The sequence below is a fragment of the Bos mutus genome, chromosome 25 (genome assembly GCF_027580195.1).
Source record: "Bos mutus isolate GX-2022 chromosome 25, NWIPB_WYAK_1.1, whole genome shotgun sequence".
NCBI lineage: Eukaryota > Metazoa > Chordata > Mammalia > Artiodactyla > Bovidae > Bos > Bos mutus.
In genome coordinates this window covers 27,440,111-27,461,741 of record NC_091641.1, presented here as the reverse complement: position 1 = coordinate 27,461,741, position 21,631 = coordinate 27,440,111, and the positions used below count along the sequence as shown (strand labels likewise).

At 45.5% G+C, this 21,631-nt stretch overlaps 1 protein-coding gene across 1 annotated transcript in view; it reads left to right on the top strand.

The window, feature by feature from the left end:
* The window catches only part of LOC102279767 (BOS complex subunit NOMO1), a 56,585-nt gene that overhangs the window by 1,313 nt on the left and 33,641 nt on the right, over nt 1-21,631 (top strand). The window contains exons 2-11 of the mRNA XM_014481057.2: nt 4,759-4,848; nt 6,387-6,432; nt 9,663-9,763; nt 10,651-10,757; nt 13,031-13,103; nt 15,007-15,159; nt 16,740-16,877; nt 17,208-17,297; nt 19,913-20,018; nt 20,201-20,351. Of these exons, the coding sequence (XP_014336543.2) occupies nt 4,759-4,848; nt 6,387-6,432; nt 9,663-9,763; nt 10,651-10,757; nt 13,031-13,103; nt 15,007-15,159; nt 16,740-16,877; nt 17,208-17,297; nt 19,913-20,018; nt 20,201-20,351 (1,055 nt within the window). The remainder of the gene's footprint in view (nt 1-4,758; nt 4,849-6,386; nt 6,433-9,662; nt 9,764-10,650; nt 10,758-13,030; nt 13,104-15,006; nt 15,160-16,739; nt 16,878-17,207; nt 17,298-19,912; nt 20,019-20,200; nt 20,352-21,631) is intronic.

Below are 21,631 nucleotides of genomic sequence, written 5' to 3'. Positions count from 1 at the left end.
CTGAGTACCTAGAGGGCTATGGTGAAGAGTTGAACCAGCGTGTTCCTACAAAGCAGGTTCCTGAGAATTGGGGGAGGGGTTGGAAGTAGATTCTACAGCTGTTTGACTTAGCCTTGCTCCAAGTCCCAATTTTTGTTCCTGTAGCATGGCGTTGGGAGAGAGGCTGCAGAGCTCAGCATCGTGTATTTCCTAAAGAAGTTAGTCATCACCTTCAAGACCCCTATATCTGTGGCTTCTCCATCATTTTTGGTCTTAAGAAGTCAGGCATGGGACTTCCTTGAAGGTCCAGTGGTTAAGAGTTCACCTTTCAATGCAGGGGAGTGTGGGTTCAATCCCTGGTCAGGGAACTAAAATCCCACAAACCCAGTGGAACATAAATAACCAGAACATAAATAACAGAAGCAATATTGTAGCAAATTCAATAAAGACTTTAAAAATGGTCCACATTAAAAAAAAAAATCTAAAAAGAAGTCAGGTGTTTAATGAATCTACCCACTGGCAATGGCAAGGCTTCTAGGATCTCTGGGTGCCCATGCCACCTTCTGGGCTGTGGGCACAGGGCATTCCAGAAGCTGTCTTGAAAGGCTTTGCAACTTGTAGCTTCCTGGGGCTTCAGGAGAAAAGTGTAGAACGCTAGGGACACTCCCACCCCAAACACTTAATAGTGACTATGAGAGTGGAGGGCAGGTTTTGTGACCTAGTGTGAAGTATGTTCCCTGAGCCCTAGGGCTGCCTGTCCAGATGGCCTGAGAAATTCATTCTTTCTTCATTTCTGATTATGAAATCTAGTGTTTCATACACATAATATATCTTGTCATTCTGTGTCCTAACCTGTGCTTTACAGAATAAATGTGAATAAGATATTTTACAATCATTTCTGGGTTGTGTTTTCTGTGTCCCAGTAAAACTACCTTCAGTCTTCTCCATCCTTCTTCCCTTCTGGGTATTTTTCCATCATATTCATTCAGTTAGTAACTGTTGAGTGAGCCCCAGTGTGTTCTGAAGCCTTGTCCCTGGTGTTCTGAATAGTTCAGTGAACAGAGCAGACAAAGTACCTAAAAAAGAAAAACTGTATTGGTTGCTAATTTTTTAACTGTTAGGAGGTTTCACATTAAAAACTGCATTCCTGATTTCTCTGGAAAGCCAGCTGATCTTTGGGCTGCAAAACTTGGCTTGGGTTAAGAAGCAGTCCTGTCACCTTTTAGATGAATGCCCATTGACGGGACTTCCCTGGCCCCTCTGGACAGGTGGATCTTCAGTCCCTGCTTTAAGTGCATGCATCTGAATTTCTTTTTGGCCTGTGAATAAGGTCGGGTATTTGTGGAGTATTTACACTGCATAAGACACTCATGAAGTGTAAGCCATGGTCACTGCCCATGGGAGCCTGCAGTCTGTACGTCATTTCACAGTGTTCCTTTCCTAAGCACACACATTGTGGATTTGCTGCTTTCTACATTGTCTTAGCTGATATGACTGGGTTCTGTCATTTTCGTGTTATACTCACAGATTACTAACATTGAAAGTTTTTAGATGGATGTTCAGTTCAGTTCAGTTCAGTTGCTCAGTCGTGTCTGACTCTTTGTGACCCCATGAATCATTCCTTCCAAAGAACACCCAGGACTGATCTCCACTGGTTGGATCTCCTTGCAGTCCAAGGGACTCTCAAGAATCTTCTCCAACACCACATTTCAAAAGCATCAATTCTTCGGCATGCAGCTTTCTTCACAGTCCAACTCTCACATCCATACATGACCACAGGAAAAACCATAGCCTTGACTAGACGGATCTTTGTTGACAAAGTAATGTCTCTGCTTTTGAATATACTATCTAGGTTGGTCATAACTTTCCTTCCAAGGAGTAAGCATCTTTTAATTTCATGGCTGCGGTCACTATCTGCAGTGATTTTGGAACCCCCCAAAATAAAGTCTGACACTGTTTCCACTGTTTCCCCATCTATTTCCCATGAAGTGATGGGATCAGATGCAGTGATCTTCATTTTCTGAATGTTGAGCTTTAAGCCAACTTTTTCACTTTCCTCTTTCACTTTCATCAAGATGCTTTTTAGTTCCTCTTCACTTTCTGCCATAAGGGTGGTGTCATCTGCATATCTGAGGTTATTGATATTTCTCCCGGCAATCTTAATTCCAGCTTGTGCTTCGTCCAGCCCAGCTTTTCTCATGATGTACTCTGCATATAAGTTAAATAAGCAGGGTGACAGTATATAGCCTTGACGTACTCCTTTTCCTATTTGGAACCAGTCTGTTGTTCCATGTCCAGTTCTAACTGTTGCTTCGTGACCTGCATACAGGTTTCTCAAGAGGCAGGTCAGGTGGTCTGGTATTCCCATCTCTTGAAGAATTTTCCACAGTTTATTGTATCCACACAGTCAAAGGCTTTGGCATAGTCAATAAAGCAGAAATAGATATTTTTTCTGTAACTCTTCTTGCTTTTTCAGTGATCTAGCGGATGTTCGCAGTTTGATCTCTGAGAGTTCCTCTGCCTTTTCTAAAACCAACTTGAACATCTGGTTCAAGTTGAAGTTCACAGTTCACGTATTGCTGAAGCCTGGCTTGGAGAATTTTGAGCATTACTTTACTAGCGTGTGAGATGAGTGCAATTGTGGGATAGTTTGAGCATTCTTTGGCATTGCCTTTCTTTGGGATTGGAATGAAAACTGACCTTTTCCAGTCCTGTGGCCAATGCTGAGTTTTCCAAATTTGCTGGCATATTGAGTGCAGCACTTTCACAGCATCATGTTTCAGGATTTGGAATAGCTCAACTGGAATTCCATCACCTCCACTAGCTTTGTTCATAGTGATGCTTTCTAAGGCCCACTTGACTTTACATTCCAGGATGTCTGGCTCTAGGTCAGTGATCACACCATCGTGATTATCTTGGTCGTGAAGATCTTTTTTGTACAGTTCTTCTGTGTATTCTTGCCACCTCTTCTTAATATCTTCTGCTTCTGTTAGGTCCATACCATTTCTGTCCTTTATTGAGCCCACCTTTGCATGAAATGTTCCCTCGGTATCTCTCATTTTCTTGAAGTGATCTCTAGTCTTTCCCATTCTGTTGTTTTCCTCTATTTCTTTGCACTGATCACTGAGGAAGGCTTTCTTTTCTCTTCTTGCTATTCTTTGGAACTCTGCATTTAGATGCTTATATCTTTCCTTTTCTCCTTTGTTTTTCACTTCTCTTCTTTTCACAGCTGTTTGTAAGGCCTCCCCAGACAGCCATTTTGCTTTTTTGCATTTCTTTTCTATGGGGATGGTCTTGATCCCTGTCTCCTGTACAATGTCATGAACCTCAGTCCATAGTTCATTAAGCACTCTCTCTATCAGATCTAGGCCCTTAAATCTATTTCTCACTTCCACTGTATAATCATAAGGGATTTGATTTAGGTCATACCTGAATGGTCTAGTGGTTATATACATGTATAACTGAATCACTGTGCTATACACCAGGGACTAAGCACAACACTGAAAGTCAACTATATGTCTTTTTTTTTAAGTACCTTCAGTTCAGTTCAGTTCAATTGCTCAGTTGTGTCCGACTCTTTGCGACCCCTATGAATCACAGCACGCCAGGCCTCCCTGTCCATCACCAACTTCTGGAGTTCTCTCAGACTCACATCCATCGAGTCAGTGTTGCCATCCACCCATCTCATCCTCTCTTGTCCTCTTCTCCTCCTGCCCCCAATCCCTCCCAGCATCAGAGTCTTTTCCAATGAGTCAACTCTTCGCATGAGGTGGCCAAAGTACTGGAGTTTCAGCTTTAGCATCATTCCTTCCAAAGAAATCCCAGGGCTGATCTCCTTTAGAATGGACTGGTTGGATCTCCTTGCCGTCCAAGGGACTCAAGAGTCTTCTCCAACACCACAGTTCAAAAGCATCAATTCTTCGGTGCTCAGCCTTCTTCACAGTCCAACTCTCACATCCATACATGACCACAGGAAAAACCATAGCCTTGACTAGACGGACTTTAGTTGGCAAAGTAATGTCTCTGCTTTTCAATATGCTATCTAGGTTGGTCATAACTTTTCTGCCAAGGAGTGTCTTTTAATTTCATGGCTGCAGTCACCATCAAAATGCAATTCCTGAACTCCACTTCTGTTTCTAAAACAGAAGGTCTAAGGTGAGGGCCTTAGACCAAGGACCTATCCTTAGACCTTTTTTTTTAGAAACAAGTGGAGTTCAGGAATTGCATTTTTTAAGGTACTTAAAAAAAAAAAGAAGTATAGTTGACTTTCAGTGCTGTGTTTAGTCCCTGGTGTACAGCACAGTGATTCAGTTATACGTGTGTATACATTCTTCTTCGTATTCTTTTTCATTGAGGTTTATTGGAGGATATTGAATATAGTTCCTTGTGCTATTCAACTCTACCTGGTTGTTTATCCATCCTATATATACAATAGCTTGCTTCTGGTGGTCTCAAATTTCCAATCCAACCCTCCCCAGGAATTGCATTTTAACAAGCCCCTTTCTAACAGCAAAATTGGTTTTAGACCCCAAAACAACATAGAGACAGACTAAAATAAACTGAAAAGCATTGAAAAGTACAACTTTTAGTTTCTAATCTGAAAAATAGCGAATCACATTATTTGGGATGCTTTGTGTTATTTCCCTCTGTCTGTAATGCCCATTGTTCTCAGCTTCCTAAAGTAGGTCCTCAGCAAATGCATTTTGACTGAATGCATTCAGGTTCATTGTATATAGCTAATTCTCAATGGTGATAACATGACTTCTCTTTCCTTTCTAGATAAAGTTGTACACCAAACATGGGACTTTGAAATACCAGACAGACTGTGCCCCTAACAATGGTTACTTTATGATCCCCTTGTATGATAAGGTAAGAGGAGAGAGCACTTCAGTGGTTTATGATGGGAGGTTGTCAGTGTGGCCCACAGGGCTGTGCTAACTGGGAGAGTAGCTTTGCCAAGTGAGCAAATACACCTCTGTTTTGTAAGTTACAAGCGGAATATGGCAGTTCTGGCCAAACTATGAGGGTGACGGCTTATGTACTGGTTTGATTGAATAGCAGTGATTCTCAATGTCTCCAGGGATACTTGGCAGTGTCTAGAGACATTTGGGCTGTTAGAACCGTGAGGGAGGGAGAATGGTCCATTATCTCCTGCTTGGAGGCCAAGAATGGAGCTAAACAGGCTGCCATGCTGTGCAGGTCAGGGAAAATGTCAGTGGTTCCAAGTCTGAGAAACCCTGACTTAATAGAACTTCCTATTAATACTTGCAAGCAGGTTAAAACATTGTTAAAAAGTATTACACAGGGCTTCCCTGCCAATGGAGGGGATATGGGCTTGATCCCTCTTCCCGAAAGATCCCACGTGCTGCGGGGCAGCTAAGCTCGGGCGCCACGACTACTGAGCCAGTGGTCTACAACGGGAGAGGTCACCGGAGTGAGAACACTGGGCACCTTGGAGAGCAGCCCTTGCTTGCTACAACTAGAGAAAGCCCACGCACAGCACTGAAGACCCAGCACAGCCAGTGATAAACAGACAAACAAGTGATTTTTAAAAAGTATTATACAAGTAGTGTATGAATTCATAAGTATTGTGGGGGGAAAAAAAAAATCAAAGTTTTTAGAAGTATATAAAGTATATTTTATCTTTTATCCCCCAAGTCCCCCTGATGACTTCTGATAAAAGTTTCAGCGTGTATCCTAGCAGATGGCGTTCTCAGTGTTTAGAGTTGTACGGATATCCAAGAATATACATGCATATACACGTATGCAGACATGCAAACACGTGTGCTTAGAGATGGGTATCCGCATGCCTGTATTCCTACTCCCCATCCTCCCCACATTTCAGCTTTTTATGTGGAAATGTAGATAAACACAGGAAGTTACAAAAGTTATTACTAACAACACGATAAGTGAATTACAAGAGATAAATATTCTTGAACTTATATCTATGCATAATAGCTAAGATTGTTTTCTAGAGGTGGACTAGTTGATATTGTAATCTTTTTTTTTTTTTTTTAAAGGATTCTCAAGGAACCCTTTACTCAAGGGTGTATGAATAAAATCTCGTTTTAAGAATTGGCTTTAGTTTCTAAAGATCTGGCTGACCCTGGCAGACTTCAGGGTTAACATATGAAGGGTAAACATGAAACAGTAGAATGTTTGGTATTGAAAGACCATGAGTGGCTGAATACAGTGTCTCCAACTCTTTGCTGGATTAAATAGGAGTTTCTGGGGTTGAACTTGCCACACTGGTAGGGAGTCAAAAGTCCACTCCCATTTATGAGCGCAAAGTTTACACTTGGAATTCCATTCCAGGTGTGAAAATTCTACTTTACATGATTGTAAAAGTTGAAGGGTCATCAGTTCTTAGTCTTCTGCATTGATTTTTTTTTTTTCCCCCCTCATAGGGAGATTTCATTCTGAAGATTGAGCCTCCTCTAGGGTGGAGTTTTGGTAAGTTAACAAATAACCAGGTATACTTTGTAAAGGATTAGGCTGTATGGTGAATATTAAATTGATGGAGTGCAGAGACTGTTAAAATATGAAGGATTCATTTCTAGTGTGCAAGAGCGTTTTTAACTCCTCCATCCCTGTTACTTTAGAGTAGATTGGATTTACTTTAGACCTATCCTAAGGTTTTGTGTCTTGTTTCTTGAAATAGGCATCTTTTCTTGTACATCATAGGAAATTCCGTTTTTGCAGCTTCATTCATTTAGTGCCAGAAGAACTTGATGCCTATAGGGGTCAGGAGTGGGGACGTGATTTCTGGCCTGGGATGGCTTCTTTCTTAGCTCCCTCAGTGTTTTTTTTAATAAACTTTTTTTTAGTGAATTAATGGTAATATTAAACATTGTGAAATTTGACATAAAAATTCAGATCTACTTAAGAAATCAGAAGATCTGGCAACCTTGAGGCCTTACCAGCTCTGTGACAACTTTGGACAATTATTTCCACTGGGTCAGCATCCATCAGGCTCCCAGATGGCTCACTGGTAAAGCCTCCACCTGCCAGTGCAGGAGACACAAGAGACACAGGTTCAATCCCTGGGTCAGGAAGATCCCTTGGAGGAGGAAATGGCAATCCACTCTGGTATTCTTGCCTGGGAAATCCCATGGATTAAGGAGCATGGTGGGCTACAGTCCATGGGGTCACAGAGTCGGACACAACTCTTAAAATGTGTGCATACATGCTCAGTTGTGTCCGACTCTTAAAAGCAGTCTTTCTGCACACAGAAAGGCTGCAGACTTCCCTGAGGTGCGTGTCTTAGCACAGTTGGAGGAGCGAAAGTGGGGTTGATCAGAAGAAAGGGTTCTACCCTGGTGTGGCTGATATTTTTGGAGAGCAGAGCCTGGATATTTTGGTAAAGGTGGGTGTGTGATCCCAGTTCTGTAGCCTGGGGGGAGAAAGGGAGCCCAGTTGTTCCTACCAGGCCTGCCTGTGAGTTAGGGGAGGAGGAATTGAGTCCCTGCTGTCACAGAGGCAGCGACTTGCATCTGGGAGACGAAATTCTTTCTCAGGTCACAGCCGGGGCTGCCTGACTGCTGGGGTCCAGACACTGGAGGGGAGTCAGAGCCAAGCCCTGGCCTGAGAGGTTGCAGATTGGAGGCCTGCGGGAGTGTTTTGTTTGAATCCCCTCCCTACTTGTCAGTTCTTTTTCTTTTGATAAGCTTGTTAATTGAATCATAGCATGCGTGTGTGCATGTGTGCTAAATCGCTTCAGTCACGTCCGACTCGGTGTGGCCCTGTGGGCTGTAGCCCACCAGGCTCCTCTGTCCATGGGATTCTCCACCCAAGAATACTGGAGTGGATTGCCATGCTCTCCTCCAGGGGATCTTTGCGACCCAGGGATAGAACCCGATTCTCTTGGTTTCAGAAATTCTTGTGACAGAGGTATCAGGCAATGAAGTTCAACAAAGTGAACACACATAACCACCTCCTAGATGAGGAGACAGAACCTGACCAACTCCCAGAAGTGCTCCACCCCAGGTGCTTACGAACTGCCCTGCCCGACCTAAAATGATAGCTTATTTTACCTGTTTTGATTAAATGGAATCATCCAAGGTACAGTTTTGTGCCTGGTTTCTTTCTCGATGTTGTTCACAGGATTCATCCTTGCTGTGTGTTACTATGTTAGTTCATTCGATTGCTGTGTGACAGAAAGTGATTTACCCCTTCTGCTGTTGGTGGGCAGTTGGGTCTTGTCCCGATTTTGGCCACTGAGAATAGCGTTCTGTGAACGTCCTTGTTACTCCTGTGAATCTTGTGGTGCACACGTGTCTGCGTTCCTGTTGAGTATTAATATATACCAGGGGTGGAATTGCTGGGCAGTAGACTTTTTATGTGTAATCCAGCCCTAGTAGAGATTTCTGGGCCAGCAGAGTAGGTGTTGCAGAGCTTTGCTTTAGCAGCCGTGTGTAAGAGTTCAGTCCTCCACATCCTCACCAGCGTTGGCTGTCAGTCTCTTTTAGCTGTCCTGATGGTGGGGCGGTTTCAGCCACTCACTGTGGTCTCAATTTGCATTTCCTGATGGTCCATGATTTGAACACTTTTTCATGTGTGTGCTGGCCATTTGGATATTCTCTTTTGTGAGGTGCCTGATAGATTTTATCCATTTTCCACTGACATCTTCCCTTGTGTGTGTTTGTAATTCTTTATTTTACCTGGAGTTCTCTTTTTAAAAAAGTCATCTCTCTTTTTTTTTTTTTTGGCCGCACCACATAACATGTGGAATCTTAGTTCCCTGACCAGGGATCGAACCTGGGACCTTGGATTGGGAGTACAGAGTCCTAGCCACTGGACCGCCAGGGAACTCCCCTGAAATTCTCTTGATTTGTCCATTTTTTTTCCTCTCCCTATCACTTCACATTCTTCCTAACTTTTTAAAAACTCAACTTTAACCCATATTATGATGAACTCTTCAGTTATTTTTAATTTCCTTGAATTGGTTGCTGATACTGAAAAATCAGGACACAGCAGATAAGACCCAGATTTTCAGTTTTTCATGAGAACTTGGAAGCTCGGGCAGCACTGGGTCATGCAGCAATAGTGGGTGGAAGCTGTCCCCTTTTTTCCATTTGCCTCAGTCCACACTTGGCCTCTGCTGACTTCCAGTCCCCCAGTTTACTATGGACCCTGGAGTTTATGGTCTTGGTATAATGTGGCTGAACTCACGTACTCGATCAGGAGACAGATCTGGAGCCAGACGTTTGGGGTTGAGAGTGGGCTCTGTCCCTCAGGAGCTCTGATTTTAGGAGAATCCTTAACCTTTCTGTGCCTCAGTTTACCCTTCAATCAGCTGCAGTGTTACTACCTACCTCTGAGATAGTTGTCAGGGTTAAGTGCACCTGGCTCAGTGCCTGGTCTCTGGTGGGTGTTCAGTAAATAAAAGTTTCTGGTGCTTACTAGATTTTCCATGGGACTCTGAGATACAACTCAGCCGCGAGACTGTTATAAACGTATCTTATACTCTTAACCCTGGTTCCCTCTAGGGTGGGGGAGGGAGACTTTTCCCTCCTCCTCCCCCCTTTGGATTTCCAGCCACATGAGTGGCTCAGAAATGAATACAGTGAAAATTAAGCAGTGCAGTATGTTTTATGTGACAGTTTGTATCCTGTCCCAGAACTCAGCTTGCTCTTGTGTCCTGTCCCCTGTCCCCCTCTCCCTACCCCCCTGTCATCGCACAGAGCCGACCACCGTGGAGCTGTACGTGGATGGTGTCAGCGACATCTGCACGAAGGGCGGGGACATCAACTTCGTGTTCACAGGCTTCTCCGTGAATGGAAAGGTCTGGCGTTTGTCACGTTTGCTCTGTGGTACAGACTCAGTCTCCTCTTACCTTTAAAAAAGTGAGAGTTTTGAAACGGGGGCTTTGAGGCTATGAGGGATGCACAGACAAGCTTCAGGAGGGCCTGGGAGCTCGATGAAACTGTATGTAAAATGTGGCAGGTGTTCTAGGGGGCTGGGTCTGGGTTGCTGGTCACTCCTTTGTCCGAGTACAGACAGCAGGATGGCCTTGTAGGGAGACAGGGTCTGAGGGGCCAGTCTCCCCTGCGCGGCCTGCAGTGCCACGGCTGAGATGCACTTGTTATTGCCTACCTTTTCTTCACAGTGGGTTTATGCTCCTTTCCCTTTACCCTGAGAGGGAGGGCCTTTGGTCCTGGCTTTGTGTCTGGGTTTCTTGTTGGAGATGGGGACCCCGGGCATTTATTCTTTCTCTGTGGCCTGGTCGTGCATCTTTAACTGACGATGCTTTAGAGTCACTCTCAGAGCTGAAAGAGTCCACCTGCTAACGCAGGAGACAAGGGTTCACTCCCTGGGTCGGGAGGATCCCCTGGAGAAAGAAATGGCAACCCAGTCTGATATTCTTGCCTGCAAAATTCCATGGACAGAGGAGCCTGGCATTCTGCAGTCCAGGGGATCACAAAGAATTGGACATGATGGAGCAGCCAAGCACGCAATAGAGTCAATGAGCTGAAGTGTCATTTTCCTGTTGCTGTTCCTTCTCCCTGTGCTCCTGCTTCCCCAGGAAGGGCAACCACGATCTCTACCGTCTTTTCCAAGGAATCCTGACCCAAAGAAGGTCATGGCAGCAGGCGCAGACTGGACAGTGCTGCTGAGGGGAGGATGTGGCTGCTGGGCGGCTCCTAACCTCCTCCTCCTTCTCCACGGCAGGTTCTCAGCAAAGGGCAGCCCCTGGGCCCCGCAGGAGTTCAGGTGTCGCTGCGAAACACGGGCACCGACGCGAAGATCCAGTCCACAGTCACACAGCCTGGCGGAAAGTGAGTTAATGCTGTGCTGCCCTGCCCTGCAGCTACAGCTGGACCCTGATGCTGGGGGTGGGTTGAGACCCTGATTCAGCCTCTTACCCTCAGACAGGCTCATACCCCACAGGGCCTCACGTTCCTTACCTGTGAAGTGGAAGTCTTTTGACCCATATCTAGCGGTGATGAGATGATTAAAAACGAGATAAATAAAGCACCCGCTGCAGGACTAAGGCTTCATTTACTGGCTGGGACTGGCTCTGGTTCCCAGGTGGCTCAGTGGTAAAGAACCTACCTGCTAATGCAGGAGACGTGGATTTGATCCCTGGTTTGGGAAGATCCCTTGGAGTAGGAAATGGCAGCCCACTTCAGTATTTTTGCCTGGAAAATTCCATGGGCAGAGGAGCCAGGTGGGCTACAGTCCATGGGGTCACGAAAGAATTGAACATGACTGAGCATGGCGTGGTGTGGCACTGGCTCTGGAGTCCAGCAGCCGGTTTGAATCCTGTTTCTCCCATTTGCTGGCTGTCTGCCCCACGGCAAGTTACTTAAGACTGCTATGCTTTGGTTTCTTCATTTATGAATGAGGATAATCATGGAACCTACCACCTAAGGTTATTGAGAAGATTAAATTACGGTATTATTGTTTCAAACTGTCTGGCATAGAATATGCACTTAATAACTTTTAGCTCAATACAGATTAGCTCAATTACAATTTTTAAAAATCATTTTATCACTATTACATCGCAATCATTTTGTAGTTGGAACTGATGACTATTTAATTAACCTTGTTGAGTCAAATTTAAAGCATTTATGTAATGGATTTATATTGTTGCGTTGTAAATGTTAATAGATGTGCCAAGATTAATATCCGAATAGTTCCAGCTGATCATTTTGAAAGCATACAAATCACCATTGACTGCTTCAGTACACAAATCTGACTAAACTGCAAAATAGAAATTTATAATGAGCCTGTCAGTATATCATCCAATTTTTAACTGATGCTTGTTGGAATTATATTTCAGTTTTGAAAAATACTTCTTGTTGCCTCTCCAGCCCCCTCCTCTGATCTGTAGAAGGGAATGTAGGACTTTCATTTTCTCTGGTCTCAGTAATTTGCTGCTGGCCCTGCTGGGGACTTGAGCTTTCTGAACCCCTTCCTGCACGCACGGAGAGTCATGTGCAGAACTGGGGTGCTGTGAGCACGAGCTAGAGGCTGAATCTGACCCAGACCGAAACCCAGTGGCAGTATCAGCACCCCTGTGGCCAGCGCGGCCCTGTGCAGTTATTACAGGCGACATCTGATGTGATAAATACCACCGCGGAAGAAGGAGCTGAGTTGAAATTTTGGCATTCCTGTCACTGGAATTAGCCTGCCTGTGGTCTGGTGCTTTTGCACATCTGAAGGGCTAACTGTGTCAGAATCCTGGACGCAGTGTTTCCAGCCTCAACTCATCTCACCCTGGTCTTGGTTTGTTCACAACTGCTAGAACAGTCTTTATCGGCTTCTGGTTTCATCACAGTTGCTTTGCGCAAGAGCCCAGAGTGGCTTCTGTTTGTTCCTGATAACAGATCTTAATAAACTGTCTGGGGTTGGAGTCAGCTCGTTATCACCTGCCCCTGACGCTAGTGTCGTCTTGGGTCAGCGTCCGTCAGCTCAGCGGGCCTGTCCGCCGATTTTTTCTTTCAATATTCTCCTTTAATTTTTTAATGAGTTCGATTAGTCACTTGATTATGGCCTTTTTTTTTTTTAATATTATTTTTCGTCCTCACCGTGTGGCGTGTGGGATCTTCATTCCCTAACCAGGGGTTGAACCCATGCCACCTGCAGTGGAAGCGTGGGGTCTTAACCTCTGGACCGCCAGAAAAGTCCCTGTCCCCCATTCTTCACACATCTTTCCTCCCTTCCCACTTCTCTTCGTTTAGACACTTCCCCTCTCCTCACCTCTTCATGCCTCTCTGTCAGCACACGCTTGAATGATCTGTGACTGACCCCTGCTGAACCACAGGGGCTGGTGTTTAGACTAGAATCCCTGGGGCTGAAGGAAAACATCAGCCTTCCTTCTCGTTAGCACACGAGCCCCTCTCCTTGCACACAGCCAGTGCCCAGTAAGTGCTGTCTGATGAGGATTTGAACAGCGAAGGATTGAATTTCATTTATGCTCCTTTAACTGGCTCAGGGCAAGTTTGTGGTAACTCATGCATCATTTTCTTGTGCTTGGAAGAGTAGTCCTAAATTAGAAATATTCAGGTTGCTGGGAGAAAGTGAAGTGGTATTTTTTATTTCTTAGGTTTGCATTTTTTAAAGTTCTTCCTGGAGACTATGAAATCCTTGCAACTCATCCAACCTGGCCATTGAAAGAGGTGAGCATTTATTTCCATTATGTTGACGGCCATACCAACAGTGTGCTGGTTTGGGGACAAATGGAGTGGTTTTCAATTTCGGGTATGAAATTATTTTATGTTTTTTCTAGAAGTTCATGGAAAAAACAATGATACTACTGATTAGTTTGGTGGTGTTTATACAGGAAAACTCACACACTGTAGCAGATGTTGCTTACGTTGGTTTCTGTTTTAGGTAATGACATTGTCTTCCTGCTGTGAAGTTGGTTTGTTATTAACTTATACCTATTTTAAGCTAAATCAACACCAGAGGGACCTGATGAGATTATTTTATTGTTCTTTTTTCTGTCTGTAACAGCAATACTTATTTTGAATTCTTGTTCTTGTGCCCAAGGAGAATATGTAAGAATGTTTATTGCAGCTTTGTTTGTAATAGCTGAATATTGCAAACAGCCTATATGTCCATGAAGGGGAGAGTAGACTGTGGTTTCATCACATGATAGAATTCTGTATATCAGCAATAATGAATGAACCAGAGCCACGTGTATCAATATGACTGTACTTCAAAATGTAACATTGAAGGGAAAAGGCAAGCTGCTGAAGGTCAAGGAAATATGATGCCATTTATATAGTGATTAGAAACACTTGTGATCAGAACCACTTCTGGATACATTCATATGTGTAAAAACTATAAAGATGCTGCAAATGGGAATGGCGAGCAGTGTATTCACCATGGTACTGATGTCTGCAGAGGGAGGGAGGAAGGGGTGTGCAGGTCTGCAGGGTCTGGAATTGCATTTCTTCTCTTTTATTCTTTGGCTGGTTGGAGCTTATGTAGGTCTTCTTTGGTATAGATCCCTGTATCTTTATGTTTGACTGAAATAGTTTATAGTAAAAGATCGAAAAAAAGAAGACACCTACTAAATGTGGTTCTGTAAATAGCTGAAAAAACAGTTTGAAATAAGACCTAAAGGACATTTTCAAAAGGTTAGTTTTTATATTGGTTTTTGAGGCTGTGTTTCATTCTTGCTAAAGAAGCATCAGAATTTCAGTTTTTACTCTGTGAGTTTTATGCATTTAAAAGTGATGATATAATTTCACACCTTGATGTGTCTGTATACTGTTTATGGTCTGGTTCTTAGGATTTTTCTCTTCTGGTCAACATTTTAAAATGTTTCACTTAAAACTCAGTAGCTTACACATTATAAATAGAATACGTTTTAAGATTTGCGTTTGTTAGTTGTATGCAAAAGGAATTTGAGTTTATTCATGTAAAATTGTGTTTTAAAATAGTGGCAGATTCATTTTGATATTTGGCAAAACTAATACAATTATGTAAAGTTTAAAAAGAAAATAAAATTAAAAAAATAAATAAAATACAAAAAAAAAATAAAACCTTGAAAAAAAAAAAAAAAAGTAAAGCAGGCTATTAAAAGTCAGGAAAATGGTTGCCCTTTGGGGGAGCAGTATCAGGAAAGGAGCAGGGGGGGCTTCTGAGGACCCAGTGTCTGGGTGCTGGATGTATGGTGTGTTTGGGAAAATAACTGTTCCTGTGTGAATTGTACTTTTAACGAAGAGATTAAAAATACATGGATGCATACCATTCAACATAGAAAAAAATGTTCATTAAAAAAAAGTCGGAACATACAGAAGAACATAAAGGAGTGGAAATGGAAAATTTGGAAGGTGGAAAAGTGTAAAAGAAATAAAATGCCACCATCATCATTTCCATTTTGCCGCTTTTCCCTGCACTTCATCTTGCCCATGAAAAACAGTTGTGATCATGCTACACATTCGTACGCAGTTTTATACCATTTCATTTGTTGCTTTTCTCCGACTTAATATTTTAGTGGAAGCATGTCCTCCTGTTGTTAAACGCTTTGTGAGCGTCTGTCCTTTTGGAAGTTAAAATCTTCTTTTGTAGGCGAGCACCACTGTGCGAGTGACCAACTCCAACGCCAACGCCGCGGGTCCCCTCGTAGTGGCCGGCTACAACGTGTCTGGCTCTGTCCGCAGCGATGGGGAACCCATGAAAGGGGTGAAGTTTCTTCTCTTTTCTTCTTTAGTGACCAAAGAGGTAAGCAAAGAGGAGTGAAGAACAAGAGAGACTGTGGGCAGGGAGTGGAGGAGATGGGAGATCAGAGACTAAGAAATTCAGGTCAGTCACAGACATGGAAAACAAACTTAGGGTTACCCGAGGGGAAAGCTGGGCAGGGGAGGGATAAATTAGGAGCTTGACATTAACATATGCACACTACTGAATATAAAATAGATAAACAATAAGATCCTACTGTATAGCACAGAGGTGCATACGTACTCGGTCATGTCTGACTCTTTGTGAGTCCATGGACTGCAGCCCACCAGGCTCCCCTGTCTATGGGATTTTCCAGGCAAGAATACTGAACTGGGTTGCCATTTCCTCCTCCAGGGGATAGCATGGGGAACTATATTCAGTATCTTGTAATAAACTGTATAATTGTGGTGCTGGAAAAGACTCTCGAAAGTCCTATGGACTGCAAGGAGATCAAACCAGTCAATCCTAAAGGAAATAAACCTTGAATATTCACTGGAAGGACTGATGCTGAAGTTGAAGCTCCAGTACTTTGGCCCCTTGATGTGAAGAGCCAATTTACTGGAAAAGACCCTGATGCTGGGAAAGGTTGAGGGCAGGAGGAGAAGGGGGTACCACAGAGGATGAGATGGTTGGATGGCATCACTGACTCAATGGACATGAGTTTGCACGCTATCTGGGCAATAGTTGAGGACAGGGAAGCCTGGTGTGCTGCAGTCCGTGGGGTCACAGAGAGTCAGACATGTCAGTGACTGAACAACAATAAGCTGTAATGGAGAAGAATCTGAAAAAGAATGTACATATATATATATATATAACTGAATCACTTTGCTGTATAGCAGGACATTGTAACCAACTGTACTTTCAACATTGTAAACCAACTGTACTTCAATTAAATAAAAAAATCAGGTCAAAGTTGATGGATAGTGTCACCATCTAAGAACCTTGTGTATCTCTTTTGCTCACAAGAAATTGAATGTCTGCTCTGGGAGGCAGTGTAATTCAGTGGAAAGTGCCCAGGCTTTGAAATCAAACAGACCCAGCTTCAGACAGATCCCAGCTCTGCCTCTGAGCAGCTGTGTGAACTTGGGCCAGTATGGTTTCTCATCCGGACTATGGTGATCCATGGTAGGGGAGGACAGGTGATTTTTTTTCTAAGAAGGCTATACCATTTTTAACTTTGCAAATGAAAATTGAAGTGTTAGTCACTCAGTCATGTCCAAGTCTTTGCAACTGCGTGGACTGCAGCCCACCAGGCTTCTCTTTCCATGGGATTCTCCAGGTAAGAATACTGGAGTGGATTGCCACTTCCTTCTCCAGGGGATCTTCCTGGCCCAGGGATCGAACCCAGATCTCCTGCATTACACTCAGATTCTTTACCATCTGAGCCCCCTGGGAAACCCTTAACTTTGCAAACTTGTATGTAAAAATTTTTACATTGTGCTCTGTTCTCTACTGCATCGTAGGTTTCAGAAATATTTTGTGAAATAAAACTTATGCAAATTTTTTGAAAGGTGGCTCTTTGATAATAATCAGAACGTGGAAGTGGAAAAGGAAGTCATTTTGGCCTTTTTCTCCTGACATAGGATGTCCTGGGCTGCAACCTCTCCCCGGTGCCCGGGTTCCAGCCCCAGGATGAGAGTCTGGAGTACCTGTGCCACGCGGTCTCCAAAGAAGACGGCTCCTTTTCCTTCTATTCCCTGCCGAGCGGGGGCTACACTGTGGTGAGGAAAGCTGACTTCCATTCTGTTTGTGTCTGGGAGTCTTACAACAGGAGGTATCAGTACCCTTGGGTTATCAAAGGACCGAATGGTTGGCCTGCAGTTCCACAAACATTTTATTTAGCAGTAATTTAAGGTGTGGCTCTGTCTCCTCAGTAACAGGTGCAGAAAGCCTAAGTCTTTCCTCTTTTAAATGTGAGGCCATTGTGATTAGTAGTATCTGTTTGCCCACTTTGAACCCCTGGTTATTTGTGGGCTGCTGGCTTTGAGTGTTAGTATTGATGGTTGAATCATGTTCCTGGCTCTTGGTAATTAACAGATGTTTCCTTCCAGATTCCGTTCTATAGAGGAGAGAGGATTACCTTTGATGTTGCTCCTTCCAGACTTGACTTTACCGTGGAACATGACAGCCTGAAAATTGAGGTAAGACCTCCCTGCCTTCTGGAGGGACAGGTGTTGGAGTGCCCATTCCTGGGCACGGGTATTGCAAACGTGTTAAAAAACAATTAATATTTATCTAAAAGTGCTGTTGGAAAAAGCAGACTCTTCCACTTTCTTCCACTTTATTCTGGGATCCACGGAATCCTTCCCATCGCTCACTTAACATCTGTATCTGAGTGAATCGGAGCCCTAGTTTTATCTACTTCATTCAGTGAGATGTGTTCACTGAGTGTCAGTGACATATATTTCAGGTACTATTCCAGTGTTGGGCTTATTGGAGTAATTGAAAGAGGCAAAAATTCCTGTTCTTGTGTAATTCATGTTCTGATGGCAGAAAGAGACAATACATTTATAAATAAGTAAATCAGAAAGTATATGAGAAGGTCTTGTGTTCTTTAGAAACAAAGCAAGAAAGGAGATTATACCGTTTCAAGGTCAAGTGGGGGTTGAGGTCTCCTAGGTTGTACTTGGGAAGGCCTCACCGGGAGGTGACTTTTGAGTAACAGCCGAAGGGGAAGAGGCAGTGAAGTGTGCTTACGTCTGTGGGAAGAGTGTGTAAGACACGGGCGTGGCAGGTGCGAAAGTCCTGAAGCAAGAGTGTGGCTAGGAGGTGTGGGGAACCCCCAGAGGCCAGGGTGGCTGGAACGGAGGGAGTGAAGTGGGGAGGAGGAGAGGTGATGGGGCAGGTCGTGCAGGTCCCGCTGGGCTTTCTGGGTGACAGGTGGCACCACGGAAAGGTTCTGAGCAGAAGCAGGTGTGCCCCCCTGCCTGCCTCGTTGAGCAGAGTCTGCAGGGGGCAAGTGGAAGCGAGGGACCAGCCCTGAGGCTGTGGCAGGGACCAGGTGAACTGACAGAGCCTGGGCCATCTGGGGTGACAGGTGAGGCGATGGGTGGGGTGAGAGGTGGCCTGACAAGCTCCTTAGACCTAAAACAGGTGGTGAACGTGTTCTTCATCACATTTCCGTCTTTAATTACAGAGGTAGAAGATGATTACTATAGAAAATGTGCTGGGTCAAATCCCAAAGAAAACAGCAGCCTTTTATAAGTGGGCCACCTAGGGTTACAGTTATTGAAAAAATGAGATTTTAATCGTTTTCTTTTACGTTAGAAAGGACTACATTGAAGTGGCTTAACTGGGTGGAAGCTAGCTTTTAGGTCACATGCTCACCGGGATTCTGACTCTGCCTTTAAGACCCACGAAAGCATTTGACTGTTCTGTGCGCTGGAGGGGGGATGGGAGGGCAAAGGTCAGGCCCTTGGTGCTTCAAGGGACTTGCCAGGAAGGATGGGGGCAGGTGACTGGGGAAACACATTTCCCGATTGCAAACCGAAGTTTTAAACAGACGTGAGTGGAATTTCAGGAAGCAATCTATAAACTAAATAACGTAGGACCGTTGAGTCTCGTTCTTTTTTCGCAACATGTGGTTTAGTGGCAGGTACATGGCAGGTGCCTAATAAAGATGATTGCTGCGCGAATAGGCGATTTAATAAGTGGGTTAACCACGTCTTTTTAGACAAAGAGCTATCTGACTAAAGAGGAAGCCATTTTCTTAAAGCTCTCAAATACTGTCACATGCATGCATTCCATCCATTCATTCAGGAGTCATTTATTAAGTGCCTACTGTATACCAGGTGACTAAGACAGAAGAGGTCCCTGTTTTCATGGAGCTCACGTTCTAGTGGGAGGTAGACAAACTAGGAAGAAATCAAACAAGGACATTGGAAAGTTACTGGCTATTGGGAAGGCTTTTGCTGAAGCCTCTAAAGTAGATTAGTGTGATTGTCAGTGCATGGTTGGGGCAAGAGGCAGGGGGCTCCCAAGAGAGCGTAGTCAGGGAGGGTGTCTCGGAGGTGGTGACGGTTTGAGCAGAACCTGAAGGATGAGATGGGGCGGCCAGTCTCCCATCTTCTCCAGGTGTGGGAGGAGATCCAGGCTGAGGGAGCAGCTGGTGTGAAAGCCCTACATGGTGAAGGCACGTGGGAACCCCAGATCAGGGTGGCTGGAGCCCAGCAGCTGCGGACGGCCGGGCCCTGGCCCTCACAGGCAGAGAGGGTGTAGACACATAAACTGAGCTGAGAACGTGTGGTGAGGCGATGCGCAGCAGCAGGGGCTGAGTGAGGGGGTGTAGGCGGACCTAGGGCTTGAATTCTGGTGTGGCAGGAAAGCAGAAGGGCCCGAGAGACCTTGCAGAGGTGGAATCCATGGGACTGTGATGCTGGCAGGTGGGCAGCAGGGTGCACGGTGATCCTTGGTCTAGGCTGGGAGACTACGGGTGGCCTGGCCCCCCGGAAACAGCATCTGGAGGGGAGCAGGCGTGGAGGGGTGCTCTCACAGGTCTGACTCAGTGGTCTCTGGGGAAGTCAGTCTCTCGATCTTTTTCCTTCAGTTATTTGACAAATACCCATGTTTTGGGAATCTAAGGAGGAAGACAGGTGTGGGAAAGGGTTGCTGGTGGGTGAGTCGGGAGGGAGCCGGGCTGTCGCGGGGGACCAGGAGGAGCCAGCGTGGGCCGGCGTGCCAAGCGGTGGCCTGAGGGGCCTAAGTGGGGCTTCCTCAGCTCAAGTACACGACAGCTTCTCCCTGTTCTCATCTTCAGCCGGTGTTCCACGTCATGGGATTCTCTGTCACTGGGAGGGTCTTGAATGGACCAGAAGGCGAAGGTGTGCCGGATGCGGTGGTCACCCTGAACAGCCAGATCAAAGGTGGGCAGACACGCTGGGCCCAGGCCTGGTTCCCCGGGCTGGGTTTTGCTACCGGGGGAAATGGGAAGGAAACAAAATCTTAATGACTCTGTGAAAACAAGCCAGCTTTCGGTATCACCGCGTAGATGAGGGACATGCAGCTGTTTTTGGCTCATCCTTTGTCAGCATGTTTTGTTCTACAGTCAGAACAAAAGCTGATGGCTCGTTCCGCCTGGAGAACATAACCACCGGGACGTACACCATCCACGCCCAGAAGGAGCACCTGTACTTTGAAACTGTCACCATCAAAATCGCACCCAACACGCCTCAGCTGGCGGACATCATCGCCACGGGGTAAGGGGATTGTGGGGGGCCGCGGGGCTCACGCTGGCAGTCAGCAGAGACCAGAACACCTCCGGTCTGACCGTGTGTTTCTGCCACGGAGTCTCATCCAGTCTCTGACACCTGTGGAGACGCAGCTGGCTTCTTTAGAAAAATCAGAGCTAAATGTTATAAACTGAAAGTACTTGGCTGTTGGCTGCTTCCGGAAAATCATCTTGCTTCAGAATTAAAGTGGGTTTACGATAGGAGAGGATCTGTCGTGCCTGACTTCACATCTGTGGGGCCTTCCTTGGCTTAATCGGAAGGCAGTGTAGTTGGTTGAGAACGTTGTTTGTAAGATGCTTCGGGTCATGGTCACAGTTCTTCCTGTTTTGTTGTGCTTAGAGTGAGTTGTGAGGGGACATGCCGTGGTTGAATTCCTGTAGTTTCATCACACAGTGGCAACGTTTAGTGCAGAGAACCCCGGCCTTGGAGTAGAGTCTGGGTCTTTATTATCTGCACGTTCCCTAGAGAGCGGAGGTGGGGGGAGGCTGCCATCTTTTCCTTGGCAATAGGTGCTCACTAAAAAGTTACTTGGTGGCTCAGTTGGTAAAGAATCTGCCTGCAGTGCAGGAGAGACCTGGGTTCAATCCCCGGGTCGGGAAGATCCCTTGGAGAAGGGAATGACCACCCACTCCAGTATTGTTGCCTGGAAAATCCCATGGACAGAGGAGCCTGACGGGCTATGGGGTGGGGCAGGGTCTGCGTGGAGAGCGGCCTCTCAGAGCAGCATGGTGTGGGTGAGGGATGGGGGCACAGCGCCTGGCGTTGCTGGAGTGGAAAGTGCTGAGCAGACGGAGGGAGCAGGTGTCGCAGGGCCTCTTCATGCCCCATTGGAAGTGGGGAGCATCAGGGAGAAAAGTCAAAGGCCAGTGAACAGTTGTAAGCATGGAGGTAACATGGTTAGATTTTTGTCTTCAGTGAGACACGTTGGTGCCACGGCGGGGAAGGCCTCGAAGGGTCGAGATGAGGGTGCGGGAGGCCTGAAAGCAGAGTTGATGAGGGCCTGTCTGATGGAGAAATGTCTCGGGGTTCCCAGCCTGACGAGGGCCTGTCTGATGGAGAAATGTCTCGGGGTTCCCAGCCTGACGAGGGCCTGTCTGATGGAGAAATGTCTCGGGGTTCCCAGCCCGAGGGGCAGTGTGGCCGCAGCCCTGGAGAGGAGCCAGGTGGGGCTGAGGCATCAGTTGTGACCACGGGGTCTGCAGGCCCACTAGGTGGCACTCTTCACCAGGTGCTCAGATGGACTGTGA